The sequence below is a fragment of the Tyto alba genome, unplaced genomic scaffold (assembly GCF_018691265.1).
Source record: "Tyto alba isolate M040663 unplaced genomic scaffold, T.alba_DEE_v4.0 Super-Scaffold_13, whole genome shotgun sequence".
NCBI lineage: Eukaryota > Metazoa > Chordata > Aves > Strigiformes > Tytonidae > Tyto > Tyto alba.
The window spans coordinates 46,129,091-46,146,989 of record NW_024881275.1 but is presented as its reverse complement, the minus strand read 5'-3'; the positions used below and the strand labels follow the sequence as shown (position 1 = coordinate 46,146,989).

At 40.1% G+C, this 17,899-nt stretch overlaps 2 protein-coding genes across 17 annotated transcripts in view; one reads left to right on the top strand and one right to left on the bottom strand.

The window, feature by feature from the left end:
* Positions 1–17,899, bottom strand: part of IDUA (alpha-L-iduronidase) — a 45,634-nt gene that overhangs the window by 4,604 nt on the left and 23,131 nt on the right. For 2 of the 5 annotated variants that reach the window (XM_042787646.1, XM_032990500.2), the window contains exons 3-11: positions 7,130–7,212; positions 6,435–6,542; positions 6,261–6,353; positions 5,661–5,756; positions 4,897–5,099; positions 4,290–4,469; positions 2,486–2,702; positions 1,711–1,926; positions 975–1,096 (exon numbers count right to left, since the gene is read on the bottom strand). In XM_042787646.1, the coding sequence (XP_042643580.1) occupies positions 975–1,096; positions 1,711–1,926; positions 2,486–2,702; positions 4,290–4,469; positions 4,897–5,099; positions 5,661–5,756; positions 6,261–6,353; positions 6,435–6,542; positions 7,130–7,212 (1,318 nt within the window). The remainder of the gene's footprint in view (positions 1–974; positions 1,097–1,710; positions 1,927–2,485; positions 2,703–4,289; positions 4,470–4,896; positions 5,100–5,660; positions 5,757–6,260; positions 6,354–6,434; positions 6,543–7,129; positions 7,213–17,899) is intronic. The other 3 variants (XM_032990508.2, XM_032990520.2, XM_042787645.1) reach the window with 3 other exon arrangements.
* SLC26A1 (solute carrier family 26 member 1) overlaps positions 1–17,899 on the top strand; it is a 43,604-nt gene that overhangs the window by 9,444 nt on the left and 16,261 nt on the right. For 3 of the 12 annotated variants that reach the window (XR_006164841.1, XM_032990403.2, XM_032990394.1), the window contains exons 3-4: positions 14,079–14,186; positions 17,038–17,120. Coding sequence is in view for 10 of the 12 variants with exons in the window: in XM_032990403.2 (XP_032846294.1) it covers positions 14,079–14,186; positions 17,038–17,120 (191 nt within the window). In the remaining 2 variants the exon portion in view is untranslated. Of the gene's footprint in view, positions 1–11,235; positions 11,263–14,078; positions 14,187–14,796; positions 15,612–17,037; positions 17,121–17,899 lie in introns of those variants that run through there. The other 9 variants (XM_042787642.1, XM_032990429.1, XM_032990489.2 and 6 more) reach the window with 7 other exon arrangements.

Genomic DNA, 17,899 nt, shown 5'->3' with positions numbered 1-17,899 from the left:
ATTCCCAGTGTACAGTGAAAGCTACTGCTAGCTACTACAGACATTCAGCTGGAATCTGAGGATGAGCTTTCACCAGATGGTCAAGAGTATCTAAAAACTTGCTGCTGTCCTGTTGAAGGAAGATCTGATGGCTCCTATAGTATCCCTCTGGTCTAAGCAATAGTGGGTTATGGTGGCTGGGAGGAGAAGACATAGTACTGTACACCAAACTCAGACAGCAATTACTGTCTATAGTCCCCAAAGCAGATAAAGGTGGCCTTTTTTATTTTAACCCAGGGGTCTGAATGCATAGGGAAACTATGGGAGAGGGAACTGAAGTGACAGGCTGCTCACATATTCTCACATATAGCAAGTAATCTGGTCATGGCTTTTCTCAGTAGGGAGGAGAGGTGTCCTCAGAAAGGACTTAGTCCTCAGCCCCTCTGGGGTGCATTCAGAAAGGGTGAAGATGAGGGGAAACTTCAGGCCTCTCTGTGAGCCCCTGAGAGATGCCAAGTGTCTTCTGAGCTTACACTGGGTAATTTCCACTTCAGGGAGCTGCTTGTTTTCTGTTATTGAGTAGGGTTCATTTCAACTCTCTAACACAGTAATTTGGCCATTCTGTAATGTACACAGGGCCATGTGACTTATTTGGGGAGACAGAACAGAAAGGGTCTCAAAGCTCATAAAGCTTCAGAGAGAAGGTGGAACTTGTTCTGAAGCAACTCTGCTTCCTTAGTTAAGAGCAGGCCAGTAGCAAAGAAGTTGGTCATCAACATTTAGTGTCGTGTGTAGCAAATGCAAAGTATCAGTTGTGTACCAGCTGCATACCTGTTTGTGACTGCAAGCGCATTTTCATATGTATATGAGATGTGCATGACTGTGGGCTAAGAAAATTTTGACTACTTGAGCTGATTTCTTGTCTCTTTAGATGTAGTTATCCAATTCACAAGCATTTTACCCATATAACACTTCAAGCAAACACATGGCCATACCTCAGCATCCCTTATTTGCTGGAACTGTTCTGGGGAAGGAAAGTCAGGGCTTCCTAGCTTTTTCCACTTCAGGTAGGGATTGGTTTGGTTGTTATCCAGGTAATATGTCATATACACCAGCTCTTTAGGAACACAAATTAAAGACAGTAAACTCTTTACTTTGATTTAAAGATTAGCAAGAATAAATTTAGCATGTTTAAATATACCTTCTCAAAAATTATTTCAGCACTTTGGAGCCTGGCTTCCAGTGGAAAGTCACAAGGCTAGCACTCTTACAAGGCTCTACAATTTATATTTGCCAAGTTTAAATTTCAAGCTATTACCTCCATAACCATAATTGAAATTCTCTTATGTTTGCACAGGTGCTGCACGTATTTGTTGGACAGCTGCATCAACTGTGTAATGATGTGATCATGTTGGCTGTCTTGGATTCATCTCAGTAAGGGAATTGTTGCTTGGCACTATCCAGCCAAGGACACTGAGATTCATAGCTTTACAAAAAGGTAGCACTTGCAGCTGCCATTAATGGCAGGGTCAAAGTACAGCCATTAGGAAAGAATCTTTCCTAGAGGAGCACCACCATATCTCAGAAAATCTGGGAGTTCTCCAAAGATGAGAGAGAAAGTTAGCATATGAAACTCAGTCTTTCAATGAAAGGCAACTAGGCAGAAGTGTTTCAGCAGATATTCTATCCTAAAGATCAATTACACAAGCTGCCTACATGATGTTTGTTTACCTCTAAGTTTGGGGAAGTGGGTGGCATTCACTGTAACAGTGCTGATGTTGGATGAAGTCCTGTTATCCTCACTTGAATACATCAGTAGAGTAGCTTGCCAACTGTCTGAAGGTTGCACCTCACTTGGGGTGTGCACAGATGCCAGGACACCAATTGTGCTGCTTTGAGTGCTTTCACCTTCACTGCTGTTCACTTCTGCAAAAATCTGCTTTTCTCCTTTAAAAAATGTGACAACTCTGTAAGCATCATTGCTAGTCAAGGGTCAAAACACGGGGATCTATAGGTTGGCTATGTTCTAGCTTATTTTACCCAGTATAGCATTCACTCAGGCTAATTTCACAACAGCTGAGCACGCACATAGTACAGCAATTCTTATGCTCAGCAGTTCAGCATCTAAGTATGTAAGTGATTTAGGATCTTCTTTTAGTATGCTGCATGGTTCTTTCAGCTGTGGGGATTTCTTAAAGATATTTGCAGCCTGATGTGATGGCATAAGAGGGAAGTACCAGTCAACAAAAAAGAGTGGTTGGCATACAGAGGGTATAAACAAAGCAATAAATTAAACCAAATGGTTAACAGATTGTCAGGAACATCTCCTGAGCTTTTAATTTCTCAGAGGAAATTACGTTTCACTTTCTTAACACAGCTAGTAAACAGAGGATAGGAGAAATCCTGCTTTTATCAGTGGTGAGATGGCTGGAATAATCTCTGTTAGGCAGAAAACTTCTAGGTAGTAGAGGTTATTGATGTGCTCTTTAATCAGCGGTTACTATACCTAGCAGTGCCAGCAGGCCCATGACAGTCAGCACTGGTTTCCGCACCATTTGGACATGAGGTGGCTTTGTGTTGTTCATCTGAAAACGTGCTGTCAGAGTCCGCTGTGTGAAGTAATGGGGGTAGTAGCTCAAGAAGGCATTGTCATTACTTAGCAGTGTGTAGTTGATGGTGTTGTTGGCTTTGGAAATCAGCAGGTTTTGATGCTGGATGATTACCTGCAAAGTCATAGATAAGATGGAACTTCACCCTGAAGAAAACCCAACAAACACATGATGTCTCTATTTTTTTAAAATCTTTACAGAATATTGAAAAGAGCTGTCACTCTTCCATTTAGAAAAAGTTTGAAGAAATAAACTGTTCCTCACAACTCTTGGAGAAGCTACTCTTTAGGTGATATATATTAATCACTGGAAAATGTGAAGTATCCACCCAGTTTTGCCAGTAAAAAGTCTCTGAAATAACTATTACTAGTACTCTGCATAAATTACAAATATATTTCATAGCTACTGCACTACAAATTATTCTCCTCTGTCTTGAGTATTAAAATATTAATCTGGATTTACCATCTGAATTACATCTAAATGTTCTCCAATTCTGGAGATACCGTGTGCCCATTACATGAGTGTCTGGGAGTTGCTCCTGATTCAAATGAGTCATTTTACCCACTTGGTGCTAACACGGAACTAGTTCCCCTGTTATTTCACTGGTGCTCTGCTGCTTTCCCGCAAAATGTCAGAGCTCCCAAGACCTCTGTTTACCAGGCTGTGCCTAAGTATCAGAATCAAACAGAACTTCACAAGGCTGACAACCAAACAGGTCTCATCATTGTGTCCCTGAAGGAACACAGGGCTCTAACTCCTATCCACCCAACTGTTGATTTTCCATTGGATGTGTCTTTTTTTTTTTCCCTTCATATCACTACCTCATTATAAACACTGTTGTTTGCTCTCACAAGATCTCTGCAATGTAGTCAGTGACTTTTTCCTTTGGACAAGACTGCTTCTGTATGGAGCCTAAAGGAGCTAGGAGCCTTTGTCTCCATAGGGGCAGCTGATATGACATATCTTGTTTCTGGCTAACATCCACACTCCCAGGTTTGGAAATTACTACTTTGCACCAGAGCACTTGGACTCTGGATGCTGTGTAAGGTAGTGACTCACAAACAGGTCTGACGTGGGAATTATTGCTATGCAGGGGCAAGAGCTGAGCTTGATCTGGGGTCGGCCTCCAATTCCTGAAGCGGCAGGAATGCTGAGCATTCTTTTCTGTTTTTCTGACCAACAGCAGTAATTACTAGCAGTAATTAATAAGATCACATCTACAGCCATTATCCAAAACCAAAGAATGGGCTTATGCTGACAGCTCAAGGGAGTTCTTAATTATACCTGATGTCTCTTGACAAGATAAATGTATGAAGGAGCTTGGAAATAATGTCTCATGTAAGTGAGGTGATAGCTAGCAGTAGTATTACATGGAGAGAGGATGTGTGGATATCAATCTTATCAGGTGGGTCTAACTGCGTGACTGTATACAATATCTGACACATTCTCCAACACATGGAAGGCTAGTTCTCAGTTGTTTTTTTCTTAAAGGGAAGATGAAGAAAACTAACAGAAGCAAAATAAAGCTACTGAAAACAGACTATTCAGGGAAACCCCAGCTGTACCAATGAGGAGATGTCCTTTTGTTGGACCTATTGTTCTGAGTAGCTAATTAAAAACTGACTGCAAGTCTACTTTTGCAACTGTAGTAATGCATCAGGAGACCGTACTGTGGAAAAGACCGTCAATTAATGGAATTACCTTTACAACCATAGCTGCATAGGTCACATCAGCTCGCCATAGTTGTGGAATGGACCATCCAACCATTGGATCTGCTTCATCATTGTATATGGCAACAGAAGAAAAATTTGGAAACAGCTTCTGAATTTGTTCAACTGCTTCTACTTCTTGTTGCAAGATGTAGAGAGAACTCCCACCTCCCTGCAACAATATTTCATATCTTCTTAGTGAAAGTGAGCAAACAGTAGTAAACACACAGACATAACATACACACATAAACATATTCTGAAAACTTGTTCCTGGAGACCCTGAGGAGCTGTGGGCTAAACTGTATCAGTATTTCTACCTAAGCCATTTACAGCATGTCCTGTATGCATGAGCTCCCCCTAGAATATAAAATAGAAAAGAGGTAGAGGAGTTGTTTCCCCCTGTGAATTAGGCAAAGGCAAATTTACTTTGAGTTGAAGTCTTGCAACTGAACATCTTCAAAGTTTCATTAGAATAGGAAGCCATAGTTCCTGCTATATGCTGGACACACACCTGGAAATCAAATTAATAAATCAGAATAAAATATAACTTGGATTGAACAAATTAAAAAAATAGCCTTGAACTGAAATCTTGCACTGACCTTCTTATGGAGAGAGATGTAGTCCAGCCTTACACCAGTCTCCCCTGTGAAGAAGTTGGTTCCATTGTAGCAATGATAGAGAAGACTCCAGCATATGAGTGACTTGGGTAAGGGGTGGAAGGAATCCCCAGGCCCTCCAAATTTTAGTACAGGACTAGCTGCTCTTAATCCTTCTGAACAAGCATCATAATAGTTGAGAAACCCTGAAGTACAAACAGATGCATATATCAAAGATGATAACTCAGAATCTTGATCTAAAACTACAGGGAGATGCTATAACTCTATTATTGCATTTACTGGCAGGACCTCACAAACTGGGACTACTCTTTCCTATGCACTGACAACATGAGAAGACATCAAACCTCAGTTGCATTCACAAGGTTCTTCCAAAGGTCTTGTGAAGACATATTTCCAAGGCATGCATCTGTCCATTAAGTTCTCCTCTTACTTCACCCTTCACTCCCTTACTCCCGGTAACCTTACTTTATATCCAATTTCCAATTAATGAACTGCATCTTCTCAGTGTAACTCCTGTTTTGTTTTTCCTATTCTACTAACCCTGTATTTATACTGATGTCCAGGCAGGGAACAAAGTGTTGTCATGATCTTAGTAAAACAGACTACATATACCTTTCACATGCCGTATCTCTCCTATCTACTTTATTTCTTTGCCAGCATCTCTCCTTTCTCACTGTCACCCCTCCACCCACCCCACACACCTGTCTCACTTCACTACAGTAGTAAGTGCTCCAAAACATGCTTACCTTTCACTGTCACAGACACATTGTCAAAGTCATGGTGGTCTGGTTCGTTCCATGTTTCAAAATTCCACTTAGCAACATGGTCCAATCCATACCTATCTGTAGCAGAGGCCTCATTTATCAGTGAGCTGCATATTCAGACAATCCTATCAATTAATCACTGATCCAGACAATCCTATCAATTAGGGCTGCAAGTGAGGTTCAGCACCCAGAGCTAAAACAGGGTATAAATATTACCTATTTTTAATAATGAGGAAAATGTGATTTTGGTAGTTTCAAAATTATCTCTCAATTTTGATGAAATGCAGCAATATTTGAAAAAGATGAAGGATGAGAGGGAGGTGATGTGCATTACAGCCTTGTGGTTAGGGCACTCACCTAGCCTTAATTCAGGTTGAGGCTTCTGTCTTATTAGAGATATTTGAAGCTGGCATGTGTGAAGTGTTCAGGTTATCATGTCCTAGTGCAAGCTGGTGGTTTACAACCACGACAATATAACAAAGTTAGAAGTCAGTCCTTGGAGGCAAGCCAAATGTGCTACACAGAAGACACTACTCATTCAGGATGCTGGTCACGGATCAGTAAAAAAAAAAGGGCCATTACCCCACTGTCTGTTCTGGCATGGTTTTTCTCCTGTCCTGTGCTGAAATCCAAGGTCTTGAAATTGATCACAATACACAGAACTTTTTGAGATAGCTAGAAGGGATTACAACAGAATAACCGGGCTTTATTCTTCAGTTGGGTTTTTTTTTGGTTTTTTTTTTTTTTGGAACTTACCTATGTATCTGCTGGCCAGAAGTGTAATTAAGTTTCTCCATCTTACTACCTGTTCTTTATCTTCAAAATCTAAAAAGTATCCTGATGGATTCCCCATCAATTCAAATCCTAAAAAAGACACAAAAGATTGGTCTCCCTTTTTTGTGAATGCTATCTCCTTTTGATTTATGAAGGGGTTATTGCATTATCTGAAGCATCAATAAATGGGCTTTCTTTCCTGTTTCTACATTTCTCCACCAGGAATATTTCAGATTTGAGATTGCTCACACCTGTTATTTGTCAATGACTATAGTAATCAATACTAATACTTACCCTCAACACCAGAGCTCAGAGGGAACTGTAAGCAGTGGATGTTTGCAGAAATACAAGGGAAGCTATACTTTGAGTATCTGCTTATTTGGCCCTTTTAGGTACATGTTAATGGGTACAAAGCTTTCCCCTCTTCAAGAGATCTCATTTTCCAATTCATACATCCCAAACTGTTGTTGAAAGCAATGTAAAACCATTTGCATTAATTGCTGTAATAGAGTTTTGCTCACACTGTTTACATTTCGATGGACATGAGGCAAAGGCAAATAGGAAAAGAAAGAATTTCTCTCAAAATCTGCTTTAGCAAAGCTCTCATAATTTTCTGATGATTGTACAATATGAACAAACAGATGTAGCAAGTCGTGGAGGTAGGGAGCTGCCCTTACCTGGAATTAGCTTGTTTTCCCACAAGCGATCCATAAGGCTATCCAAGGCAGTAAAATTGTAGTGAAGTTTCCCATTCACCACTCTGAAGAACACAGGTAATATAAAGTACAAACGTAAATATTATAGCAAAGGTGGCACTTGGTTGCAGATAGTGGGTCAGATGGCTGCCTTCTTTTGTCTCTCAAAATTTACATGTAACTAGGGTTCTTGGAACTGTACACATCCTTCCTCTAAAGTAGCAAGTGTTCACCATAAGCAAGTCATGTCCTTTGTCCAAATCCATGCCCTTCTCCTATCCCAACAGCAGCAACAGAAGCAATATAATGAACCTGCTTGCTGGATTTTGAGTTTTTAACAGGATATTAAGGTTTCCAACTCTTTGCTGAAGTGAAATTTACCTAGACTCTTCTGTCAAAGCTGGTTTTTCAGTTTCCATTTGATCATCTACTGCTAGACCATTTGGTTTCCACCTTGTCTCATATGCAGTCTTTCTTAATGTTCTCATAATTTGCAATATATAATATAGCTTTCTTAGTGCTTCTTACAGGTTTAGGTCCAGCTGAGAAATGACTTTGTATCTTTCAAAGAATGCTGAATTTACGCACACAATACCTGTAATTTTTACTTCATTCTTAGCATTTGCTTACTGTTTCTCATGTACTGCCAGGATCTCAGGCTGCAATCTTTTTACCCAGCTCTGAATACATGTGTTCAAAGGGTTAGGAGTAGCCCCATGATGCAACCTTTTGTGTCAGTGAATCTTGCAGGAGTACAGGTAGTAAAATTTGGGTGCACATCTGCATGGGAACACTGGAGTTCTTTTACCCAGGGGATGAAAACTGGCATTTGAAATTTATCTATGATACATTTAAAGATATGCTTTAAATTCCTGAAAGGCTTTTCTTGCCTGGTATCCAGTGAAAACAAACCATGTAATATGTGAGTCAGTGTGTGATTTCCCATAACTTCTGAACTTGTGGCCCAAAATCTGACAGGGCAGGAGAAGTTTTTCCAGTATAAGTGCCAAATAGGAATTAAAAACGAACTCCTGTTGACCATATTCTAGTAGTGTGACTTAACCGCCATTTGGCCCAAGCCACAGCCTTGGCCTGGTGCCCAAATTCTGACCTCAATATGCCCTGAGCAAAAGGCTTTGTAAGCAACCTTGAGATAAGTCCAGCCCTGGCCATATAAGAGGGCTAGTCAAGGTCTTGCCAGCACCTCTGAAAGCTCAATTCTCCAGCCTTGACAGAGCACTAAGCCTAATTTGTCTGGTACAGTGCAGCCTGAGCTCTGTCTCTGCTATCTTGCCTGCTCCTTCCTAGGGACCTTCCCTCTGCTTGGGTGGAAAGCCGTACAAATTAACTGTGGATGTAATGTCCTAGGTATGATGGAAGGGGGAGAGACAATCCCTTCCTGTAACTGATCAGTGCTAGCAAGGCACGATGGGCACACAGGATAAAAAGTGAGAACGGGGCACTCAGCAGATCAATGCTGGGCTCTGTGCTCAGATTCTGCACAATGCTGGGCTCTGTGCTGAGGAACTTGTTTCCTTCTGTGCCTTCCCATGTGTTTCTGAGGCTCTTAGTTGGAGGCTCTTCCTCTGTGCTTTCTCGCCAAGGGAACAGTTCAGTGAAGAACACCTAATAGCAATCCTGAAGTTCTCGGAAAATTAAGAAGGGCTGAAAGAATTGCCTAGTGAATAAAGAAGGGAACTTGAAACCTGAAGAGGACAAAATGCCATCAGCATCTCTGACTATGATCTAGAAGAGGAAAACAGGACAGGCAAAACAGATGTAATGTAAGCCATATCCACTGTACCAGTTCCACCTGCGGTGCAACCAAGCACACAGTCTTAGCCCTAGTATGGTTACACTCTTTTACCAAAGACCTGAAGTTGGCTTTTTTCTTTTAAAGTATGTCCCACCACCACGACAGAAATTGTTATGCCTGCAGCTACTGATGGGCTTCCAGTTCGTGTCAGAGTCAAATGGTGCAGCTGTGAAAGAAGCAAATCCATAAGAACATTTTAGATGTTACTGTTGAATTAAAGAATGGCCATTTGGAACTAGGGTTCTTTTTGGGCTTAGACAGAGGTTAAAAAAAAAAAATCTGATGGTCCTATTTCAAAGTTCAAAGACAAATATTTTGTTGCAAAATGTAGCTGTGCTCCTTCAGATCCATTAACTATTTTCAGTTGTACCCTGTGTTCTATTGAAATATTTGCTTACATGCACACTTACAGTCAGTGAGCGTAAGAATGATTAACTCTACTGTCTTGTAAAAACTTAATGATGCCATTTAGATAACAGCAAAGGAACTAGTGTTTTCCTGACTACAGTCTAAGGTCTACACAGTAACACGTGAAAACGTATGGGTTAATAAGGCCTTCTATCTGATGCATGTACACTTAAGATCCCAGCACATCTACATCTCTCCTCCTCTATCAGTTAAGTAAAACATCTGAAACTGAATATTACTGTCATGACTGAAGTGACAGTACATGAGATCTTGCGGTATATGTGTAGGTGTAGAGGCACTTCTTACATCCTTTGGCTGATCTGTCACTTTATGAGAATCTTTTCTTGCTTGCAAATGGATTAGGCAGTATGTTCCTATTAATAAAATGATTACTTGACTGATAAGATGGCCGCTTTCTCAGATATTGATCTTATCCCTACCCATACTACTTTTCTGATGTGAAACTGATGCTTTTTTTTATAACCTATACAGGATCACTAGAACTTGGGTTGCACAGTTGCATGACACATGGTGTCTAGAAGCCATGCTGACTTTCATGTGGGAGGCATAGCAGGAATCTCACAAGCTGATATTATTTACAAACATGCTGCATAAGAAAGATTAGCTCAAGTGTCAGGCTGTTACCAGGAGTGCTACAAATATAATTTTAGGACATTGAAACCAGATTAAAACTGTTACCAGGTAACAAGATAACCTCTGACCCAGAATAAATATAACTGACATTGCCAAAGTTGTTCAAAACAGCTTTGTAGATGTGACCTAGCACCTACTGGTGCAGCATCATGTACCTATCACTGGGCCCCTGGTAGTGAGCTCACAGACTTTTAAAGTTTTTCTACCTTTTTTTTTTGCTTGCTCCTCTTCTGATGTCTCTGCCCTAAGTCATGGTTTCTAGACACCACTGTCTTCATTTACGACCACGGAGAAGGCTATGTCCTTGTTATTTCATTTAAATGCTTGCCAGACTGGGATTATTCATTGTTTGGCACTGGGTATTTCTGATGTGGAGTAGTGATCACTGGTCTGTCGGTTCCTGGTTTTCAAATGTTCCTGAACTGAACTTCTGGTAGACTGACCAGATAGGGCCTTCCTCATCTTCAGTCATAACAAGCAACTACACTAAAGCATGGTTACTGGCATCCTGGCACCAATGCTCTCACAAGCCCTAGGCCTGAAGCTGTTACACTCCAGAGACTACTGCCTTCTGATGAGGTGCCTTCAGTCTCTGTCATGGTCTCAGTTCCTGACACATTTGTATGTGCTGCCTCCTTGGAGCAACAACTGTGCTGTGAACATGAAGAGCAGTGAAGAGTATGGAGGGGAGTGCGCTGGCTGACACAAAATCTTGTGTTTTCTTCCTTGGAAAGGCTTGCTTTGTGGACCATCCTTTGCTGAATCAAAGGTTATAGGCCCATGTTAATAGCTTTCCACTGCCTCCCTTTACTGGAGTATGGTTTTTCCAGTATGGAGGGAAATTCTTTTCAGGTGCATAGGCAGCTACTGGATAGCTTGCCAAAGTGTTGTAAAATAATCATGTTGTACCTCTTATTCATGCCATTCTCAGCCTACTCCCATTCACAAACTTAATCTCTTGGGAGGGCAGGGATAAGCTAGCTTTGGCTGTCAACACCCTGCATCACAGTCAGATATGCTCCAGTTAGCACAGTTGTGGATACTGCTCCTTAGCCTACAGCTACTGTTTCCCTTCTGTGCCCAGCATCTGCTGCTTTTCTTCTGCCCTAGGCTGATCCTGTCCAGGAATATAGCTGCACGCCCTGGAAAGCAAGTGCACACACAGACATTGGACCAAGTATCTTATCTACAGACAAAAGAGCAAGGAAAACACAGGCAGGGAGTGTTCTCATTCCAGGTAATCTTCAGTCAAGTATCAAATCTCTGATAACACGTCAAGCTAACTTTATCACACTTTATTGTAATGTACTGAACAAAATTTCCTGGGATAGGAAGCCTTGTGGCTAACCTCTGTCAGTAGGTCACATCCCATTTAGAAATGCAAAGGTAACATGTAAGGTAACCATCAACAATGCTATTCTGTTGAAGAGTGACTTGTCTAGTTTAGGATTGATATGATTGGGAAATATCTATATACTGGAATAGTGCCTTTCTCATCCTGACATTCTCACTCAAGTGGTGTGGCATCCCTTTGCATTTCTGGTGGACACAGTTACCACACACATCAGAAGCTAAAATAATCTGGCTTGCTTTCATTAATGTCTGAGAACAGCCCCTCTTCTGGTAGACTGGGCATAGTGGTTAGCTAACACCGCTCCCAAGGCAGCAGAGCCTGCTTACATCCTCAATAGGAGCTTCTGCTGGGAAAGATTTCTTGCCTAGTGGTAAATGCAGCCAAGAAACAGGGACAAAAAAATGGCACAAGGAGTTGGCAGAGGAGAGATGCAAATGACACCTTAACAGTGAACAAAATTTTTCAGTAGGGTATTGGCTGAACTCAGACTTGAAAGGTGCACTCCATGAGGGAGCCACCTAAAAACGACCCTACTCCTTGGGAGGTTTGCTGTGTTATAGTCTTAGAGAGAGGTGAAAGTGTAATCTAAGATACTAACTTGCTATGCTGCCTGCTGAGGAAATGATCATATTACATACCACTATTCATTCAACAGAGATCATTAGCTCTGTGCCGGTATTTTTGTCCAGCCTTGTAAGCCAGTTCCTGCAAACATATACTCCCTTGGCCATGGAGCCAGGATGTGGACCAATGGCAACACAGTCACTGTTGTTTTCACGAGTGTAAATATGCATGATAATTAAATTCCCCCTCTCAAGAGTAGACAGTTGATGTAGCAGATGACTACTATCAGGAGGACCCTTAGATACAGTGTCCGAAGTAATTTCTTACTGTTTTTCTAGAGTCTGTGATGCCATTTTAGGGATCATAAAACTCCAGAACAGACACAAGTGCCTGTCTAACCTGGAGAGGAGCTCAGTGTCCAAAGCCAAGGTGTTCACTGGAAATATGTAAGAACAAACACCAATAAACTACGCCAGTTCAAATTCTTGCTGCTATCAGGTCCTCTAGAAGGAACTGTCTTCAGAAGTAACTGTCGTATTTCTTCAGCCAGGAGAGCAGGCTGTTGAAGTGACAGTGAAGCACATAAACTGTGAGCACAGCATCTTCAAGATGAAGGTCAAAAGCTCTGGACAGGAAATGTCAGCAAGTTTATTTTTTCCAAAAGCACAACTTGTTGCCCTCCATGTCCCTCTTACAACACAAAAGGATCCTGCCTCCTTGGTTTTTTTTTACTTAATTTTGGAACTGTGAGGAATAAAACTAAGGCAGTTTAAAGTTCAGCCTGTTACAAAGACCTTGCTTGCTCCAAAACCATCAATTGTCTACCTAAGCTTCTTGTTCTTCTGAGTACTTTAAAACCCTGTGGACCTTAAAAGCAGGTTCTAAGGGACTGTGAGCACTATGGAAATGATTCCTCAGAGTATATAAAGGGCAGAATAGCCCTCATTAGTATTCACCTTTCCAGAGGCTGCCTTGTCAGCAGATACCGCTCCAGGTTTCCTCAAAGTCAACCAAAAAAATCCTACTAGATTGGTACTTGAGGTTTAAGCACAAGATAGTTAATGAATAACTATGAAATCAGCAGGCTCCTGGCTTATTAATAAACAACACCTCCCCCTTCTGAATTCAGTGGAAGCTGACAATACAGTACTCATTCACACCAGAGCTGCTTCTACCATGTTCTTACTCCATTCACTCTCTCTTCCTATGATCATTATAGGTACAGTAAATCGGCTCCCTTCCATGAAATCCCCATATCCCAAAATAACCACAATCACTTGACCTTTTGCAGGTTCACAAACACTGATTCTTCCTCCCTAGCAGTCCCTAGGCAAAACACAGCCTGTGATTTTCACACATCTTCTGCAGATCAAAAACCTCATTCAGAGGCTTTTTTCAAAGTTGTAAGGCCAAAGACCACTGCACCCACATTAAAGAACTGGAATATTTGATCACTTCCAGATTCATTTATTAGCATTACTACTTCTCTGCGTTTGCTTTTCAGCTATATCATTTGTGTAAGCAGAGACTAAAAATCTGCTTGATTTACAATTATGGCAGAGTTTCTGCAAGGAAGCACAATGCTGAAGACTTCAATCCATGCTGGGCCCATACTACACATAATTCACTCACCCTACAGCATGAATGAGTCAGCCCTGCAATAACGGGAGGATGCATTATAAAATCATACAGCCAGGCAGCACCCAGCCCTTGCTGATGTCACAGCCTGTCACTGTTAATCTATCCACACTGACAACCAGCATGATACATGCACAAAAAGGACGGGAATGAATCTTTGTGGTTTAGGAACAAACTGGCTTCAAAAATGCAAAACACAACATATGTTATTTTTTGGAAATCATTGTCTCTTCTACAACCCACTCGGCAGGCTGTGCATTCAGCTGAATCTTTTTATTTTTTTAAATAAATAAAAATAGAATTGACTTTGATGTATACAGCATCTTAATTAGCTTCTTTCCTCTTTGAAATCTGCATTATTTGACCTTTACTTTGCAAAGCAACTCACAAAATCCTTGTGATCTGGCTAAAACTCACATGCATAGAAGTGCAAGCAAACAATGAATGCTTTCAAGCTGATGCTAATCACGGCCTATGATTTTCCATTTCTTACTCAGCCTGCTTTTGTGAGCACAGTCTCAGTCCTCCTTTCAGCAATGAGCGTGCTGTGTGGGGGGGGAAGAGAGAGAGAGGCAGACAAAGCATCAACAGCTTCCTGTGCCAAGGTGAGTTAGCTTGCTAGGAAAATATTGTTAAGACTGTCGTGTCTCTTCCCCCCTTTTCACATCCCCCCCTTTAAAACAAATTCAAGATGTAAAAGGTGAAACAGGCTATGAAAGCATAAAAATTTAGGAAAAGGCATAAGGTATTTTAAGTATCTATTCTCTCCAGACATGCAAAGATATTGAATCAGATCATTTAGGCATGAATAATTTACACTGTTGTGAGATCTTGTTGTGATCCCTCATTGACGTCTGTTGTATCTACAGACATTTATGAAGGGAAGTAATCAAATAATAATAAGGCAAATCCACTAGCAGAAAATGCTGTTTGACTGATTCTTCACTACAAATTTAAAGGCTCCATCAATGACTGAAAGGCAGTCTTAGTCACTGTATGTGAGCTGGGCTGCTAGAAGTCATCTTTCTTTCTGATAGAGTTTGTTTTGTGGAAGTGATTTCCTCCTGCATAACACATGGCTACAAGCAAAATGTTTATTGCGATTTTATGTTGTCCTTGGTGCTGGAAGTCCAAATAATGTCATCTATATGCAAAAGTTTTGAAAAGAGGGGATAGTGAGACTAAATCCATAATGAAGATTAATGGGTGACTTTTCAGATGCACAAGGAAGAGGGATGATGACCAAGTGATAAAACAAGCTTATTTCAAGCACATAACTCCTTTTGGCACTGCCTGGGAAAGCCTGTGACTGAACTTTTCTTTCCAAGCAGCAGCAGAACTGTTCTCTGTATGCATCCAGCATTCTAATTCAAGCACCCAGCCGAATACTGCACCTTCAGTAATGAGTTTCCTTGGTACATATTTGACTTACTGTTTTCATTGCAAATTACTGTTATTGTCACTCTTTCATCTTCACATCTTTATTTTCTGTTTACGTTCCTTCTATTCTTTTGCCTATTAGCTGTATGTGGAAATATAGTCCAAATATGTGGAAATATAGTATGTGAATCCAACTATAGCACAGGACATAGCTTATTTACTGTTGTGTAATATCACAAAGAGTTGGAATGATTGCTTTCCCTGCTGCCAAGTATGCAGCAAGAACCAAATTCAACAACACTCTACTTAGTCTGGAAGCACTCAGGTTGCTCATAGGTTCTACCCACATGCTATAACTGGACTTGAAATTTTGCATTAATGCACAGTGTGCTACTTTTATCAGGTGTTTAATTTTTTCCATTTTATGGTTCTCAAAACCTGTTTCCATTTGGTGAGATCTGCATTGAGGAGCATTTAATGGGACAACAAGCAGTTTAAGAAAAGAAAAATATGGAGCTAAATGGTATAAAGATTTGCAGCTAGACTTCCCAGCTGATGTTCTTTTCTAATGTCTGTAGTACAGATAGCACATGGTACCTGATGAAGTCCAGATGCTCTTGGATCTATTTGCAAGGTAGATGTACTTTCAGGTGTGTCTGTAGAAATCCTTGACTGCCCACTGGTAACTGTATGTGTAGCGTGAATATATCATTTATTTGCAAAACAAAAAATAGAAGAGGTCTTCACTAAATGATACTGAATTAATTTCCTAATTATACTGATGTTTAATAACATATGATGGTGAAAACACACAATGAATATGTTATCCACTTGCTCTTAATCTTGCAGTTTTTGTGATGAGTGGTTTCTGAATACATCAGAACTGACAAATGAGCATTACAACCCAATCTGGAAAAAGCAGTTCTTTAAATGGCATCCCAGTGTCTGCTCTTGGCTCTTGAATATAAAATACAGCCAATGCTCTTACAGTTAAGGAGGTAAAACTAAACAATTGCATTTAAAGACAGTTTTCAATAAGATGCAAACCTACATGTCTCTCCAAACTGAGAACTGCTAATTCTATTCTGAACATGGTTTTGGCATTACAATTTAGGCAATTGATGTATTATTAAATGTGGCAATGATAGCTCTTCCACTCTATGGTGTTCATGTTTATGTATATTCCTTTTTTCTTCTTTATACCCTCAACCCAAACAACTTCCACTAATATGAAAAATACCTGCCTTTTCAGTATAAAAGTGCATCATCTTATGTACTTATGAAAATTTACCTCATAATGCAGAAACAAATCCTCTGTTTTCTTTGCACATAGAAATGGGTTTTGAATATTCAGTTATGATTACACATGAATGCAAGGAACAGGTGAAGAAGATTCAGTATCCCTGAGAGACTATCCTTGCTACAGTAAATCTGTCTCTAACATTTAAAAATATCAGCAGTAACATTCATCCTAAACCAATCAATAAGCGGGCTTTGGTTCCACAGTTCTGGCTGTTTAGGGGTGAAACAATAGGCAGTTTTGTTTATGAGGCAGACCAGCTCAGACATTTTACACTCAATGGCAGCTAAAGGTGTAAAGTCCTCCTAGACATAAGATTTACTAGTCAAGCCCCCTTCATGATGTATTTCAATAAAAAGTCTTTTTCAAAAGACAGAAGTCCATTAATGACCATGGACAGCTCAACACTCTGTTTAAGGACAGTTCCACACACTGCCTATCCTAATCCCATTTAACACATTAAAGTATTTTTTTGCCTAATTCAGTAAGTTAAAGCTGTTAAAGGTAAGTCAAGACTACACTTCTATTTGATCTCCACATAGTGCAACTGGCTCTATTAAAGCAGAACAGCAGGGATGAGTAAGAAGGCAGAGATCACCAGCCCCTGTAATGTAATAATTTTATCTTCTACCTGCGATTACACTCTACAGGACAAAGATTTTTTTCTATTTATTTTTACTATTTATTTATGTTATCTCACTGTAAACACCACTGCAGTAATGTAATTGGACAGACCCAAACTATATCATGACAGGATTTCTAATCTACTCTTGTAGAAAGCTGTGCTCCTGAGGAACTGTGCTACTGTATGCTGATAAGAAATCTGTTGTGGAACTACTGCAGCTACTTTGTGCCTTGGGTAAGTGCTAATCAATTGGTTCTATGTAGTGGAAAACAGAAGGAATGATGCATAGTAAAGGACGGTCTTAGTTTTGAGTATATACTTTTGCACTGAACTTTGCAGATCTCAGTTTCACTTGCAGCAGGGACTACAGAAGATTTTTTTTTTTTTTTTTAAAAGCTAATCAATAACACATCTCTCCCCTCCCATATACACATAATTTTCAGCTGCACTGGACACTTGCCATAGCTAGAGAAGGAATGTTGGGCACAGAACATAGAGGCTTTTAAAAGACTGGATGCTTATTTTTAGTGCTCCCATCTTTCCTATTTAATAGCAACCAAATCTGTGGCTTTTAGGTACATCACCTGATTGCTATGGTATAAAGGTAAATTGTAGACTAATTGAAGCTTGAGGGCATTTTAAATAACGTAAATATTAGGCTTAAGGTTTTTACATAATTCACTGAATTTATGAACTCCAAATACTTGCACAGAAGCCAGAACAAGGCTATTACCTGTTTACTATGTACTTTTGAAGATTTGATGCTATTGACTGTAGCCCAGTAAACACACACTTTTAACTATGATTCTATGATTAACCTTCCCTGTATGATTAATTCAGTGTTATTTTTTTAAGTATATAATTAGGTTACCAGACAGGAATTGTATGTAGTAATATCATTAATTATTCTGAAGTCTTCTGAAATCTTCAACCAAATGTGTCAACAAAGCCAAATATATTTTACCTCTACCGCATTTATTTCATAAATACCCTCATGTAGATTTCACTTTTAA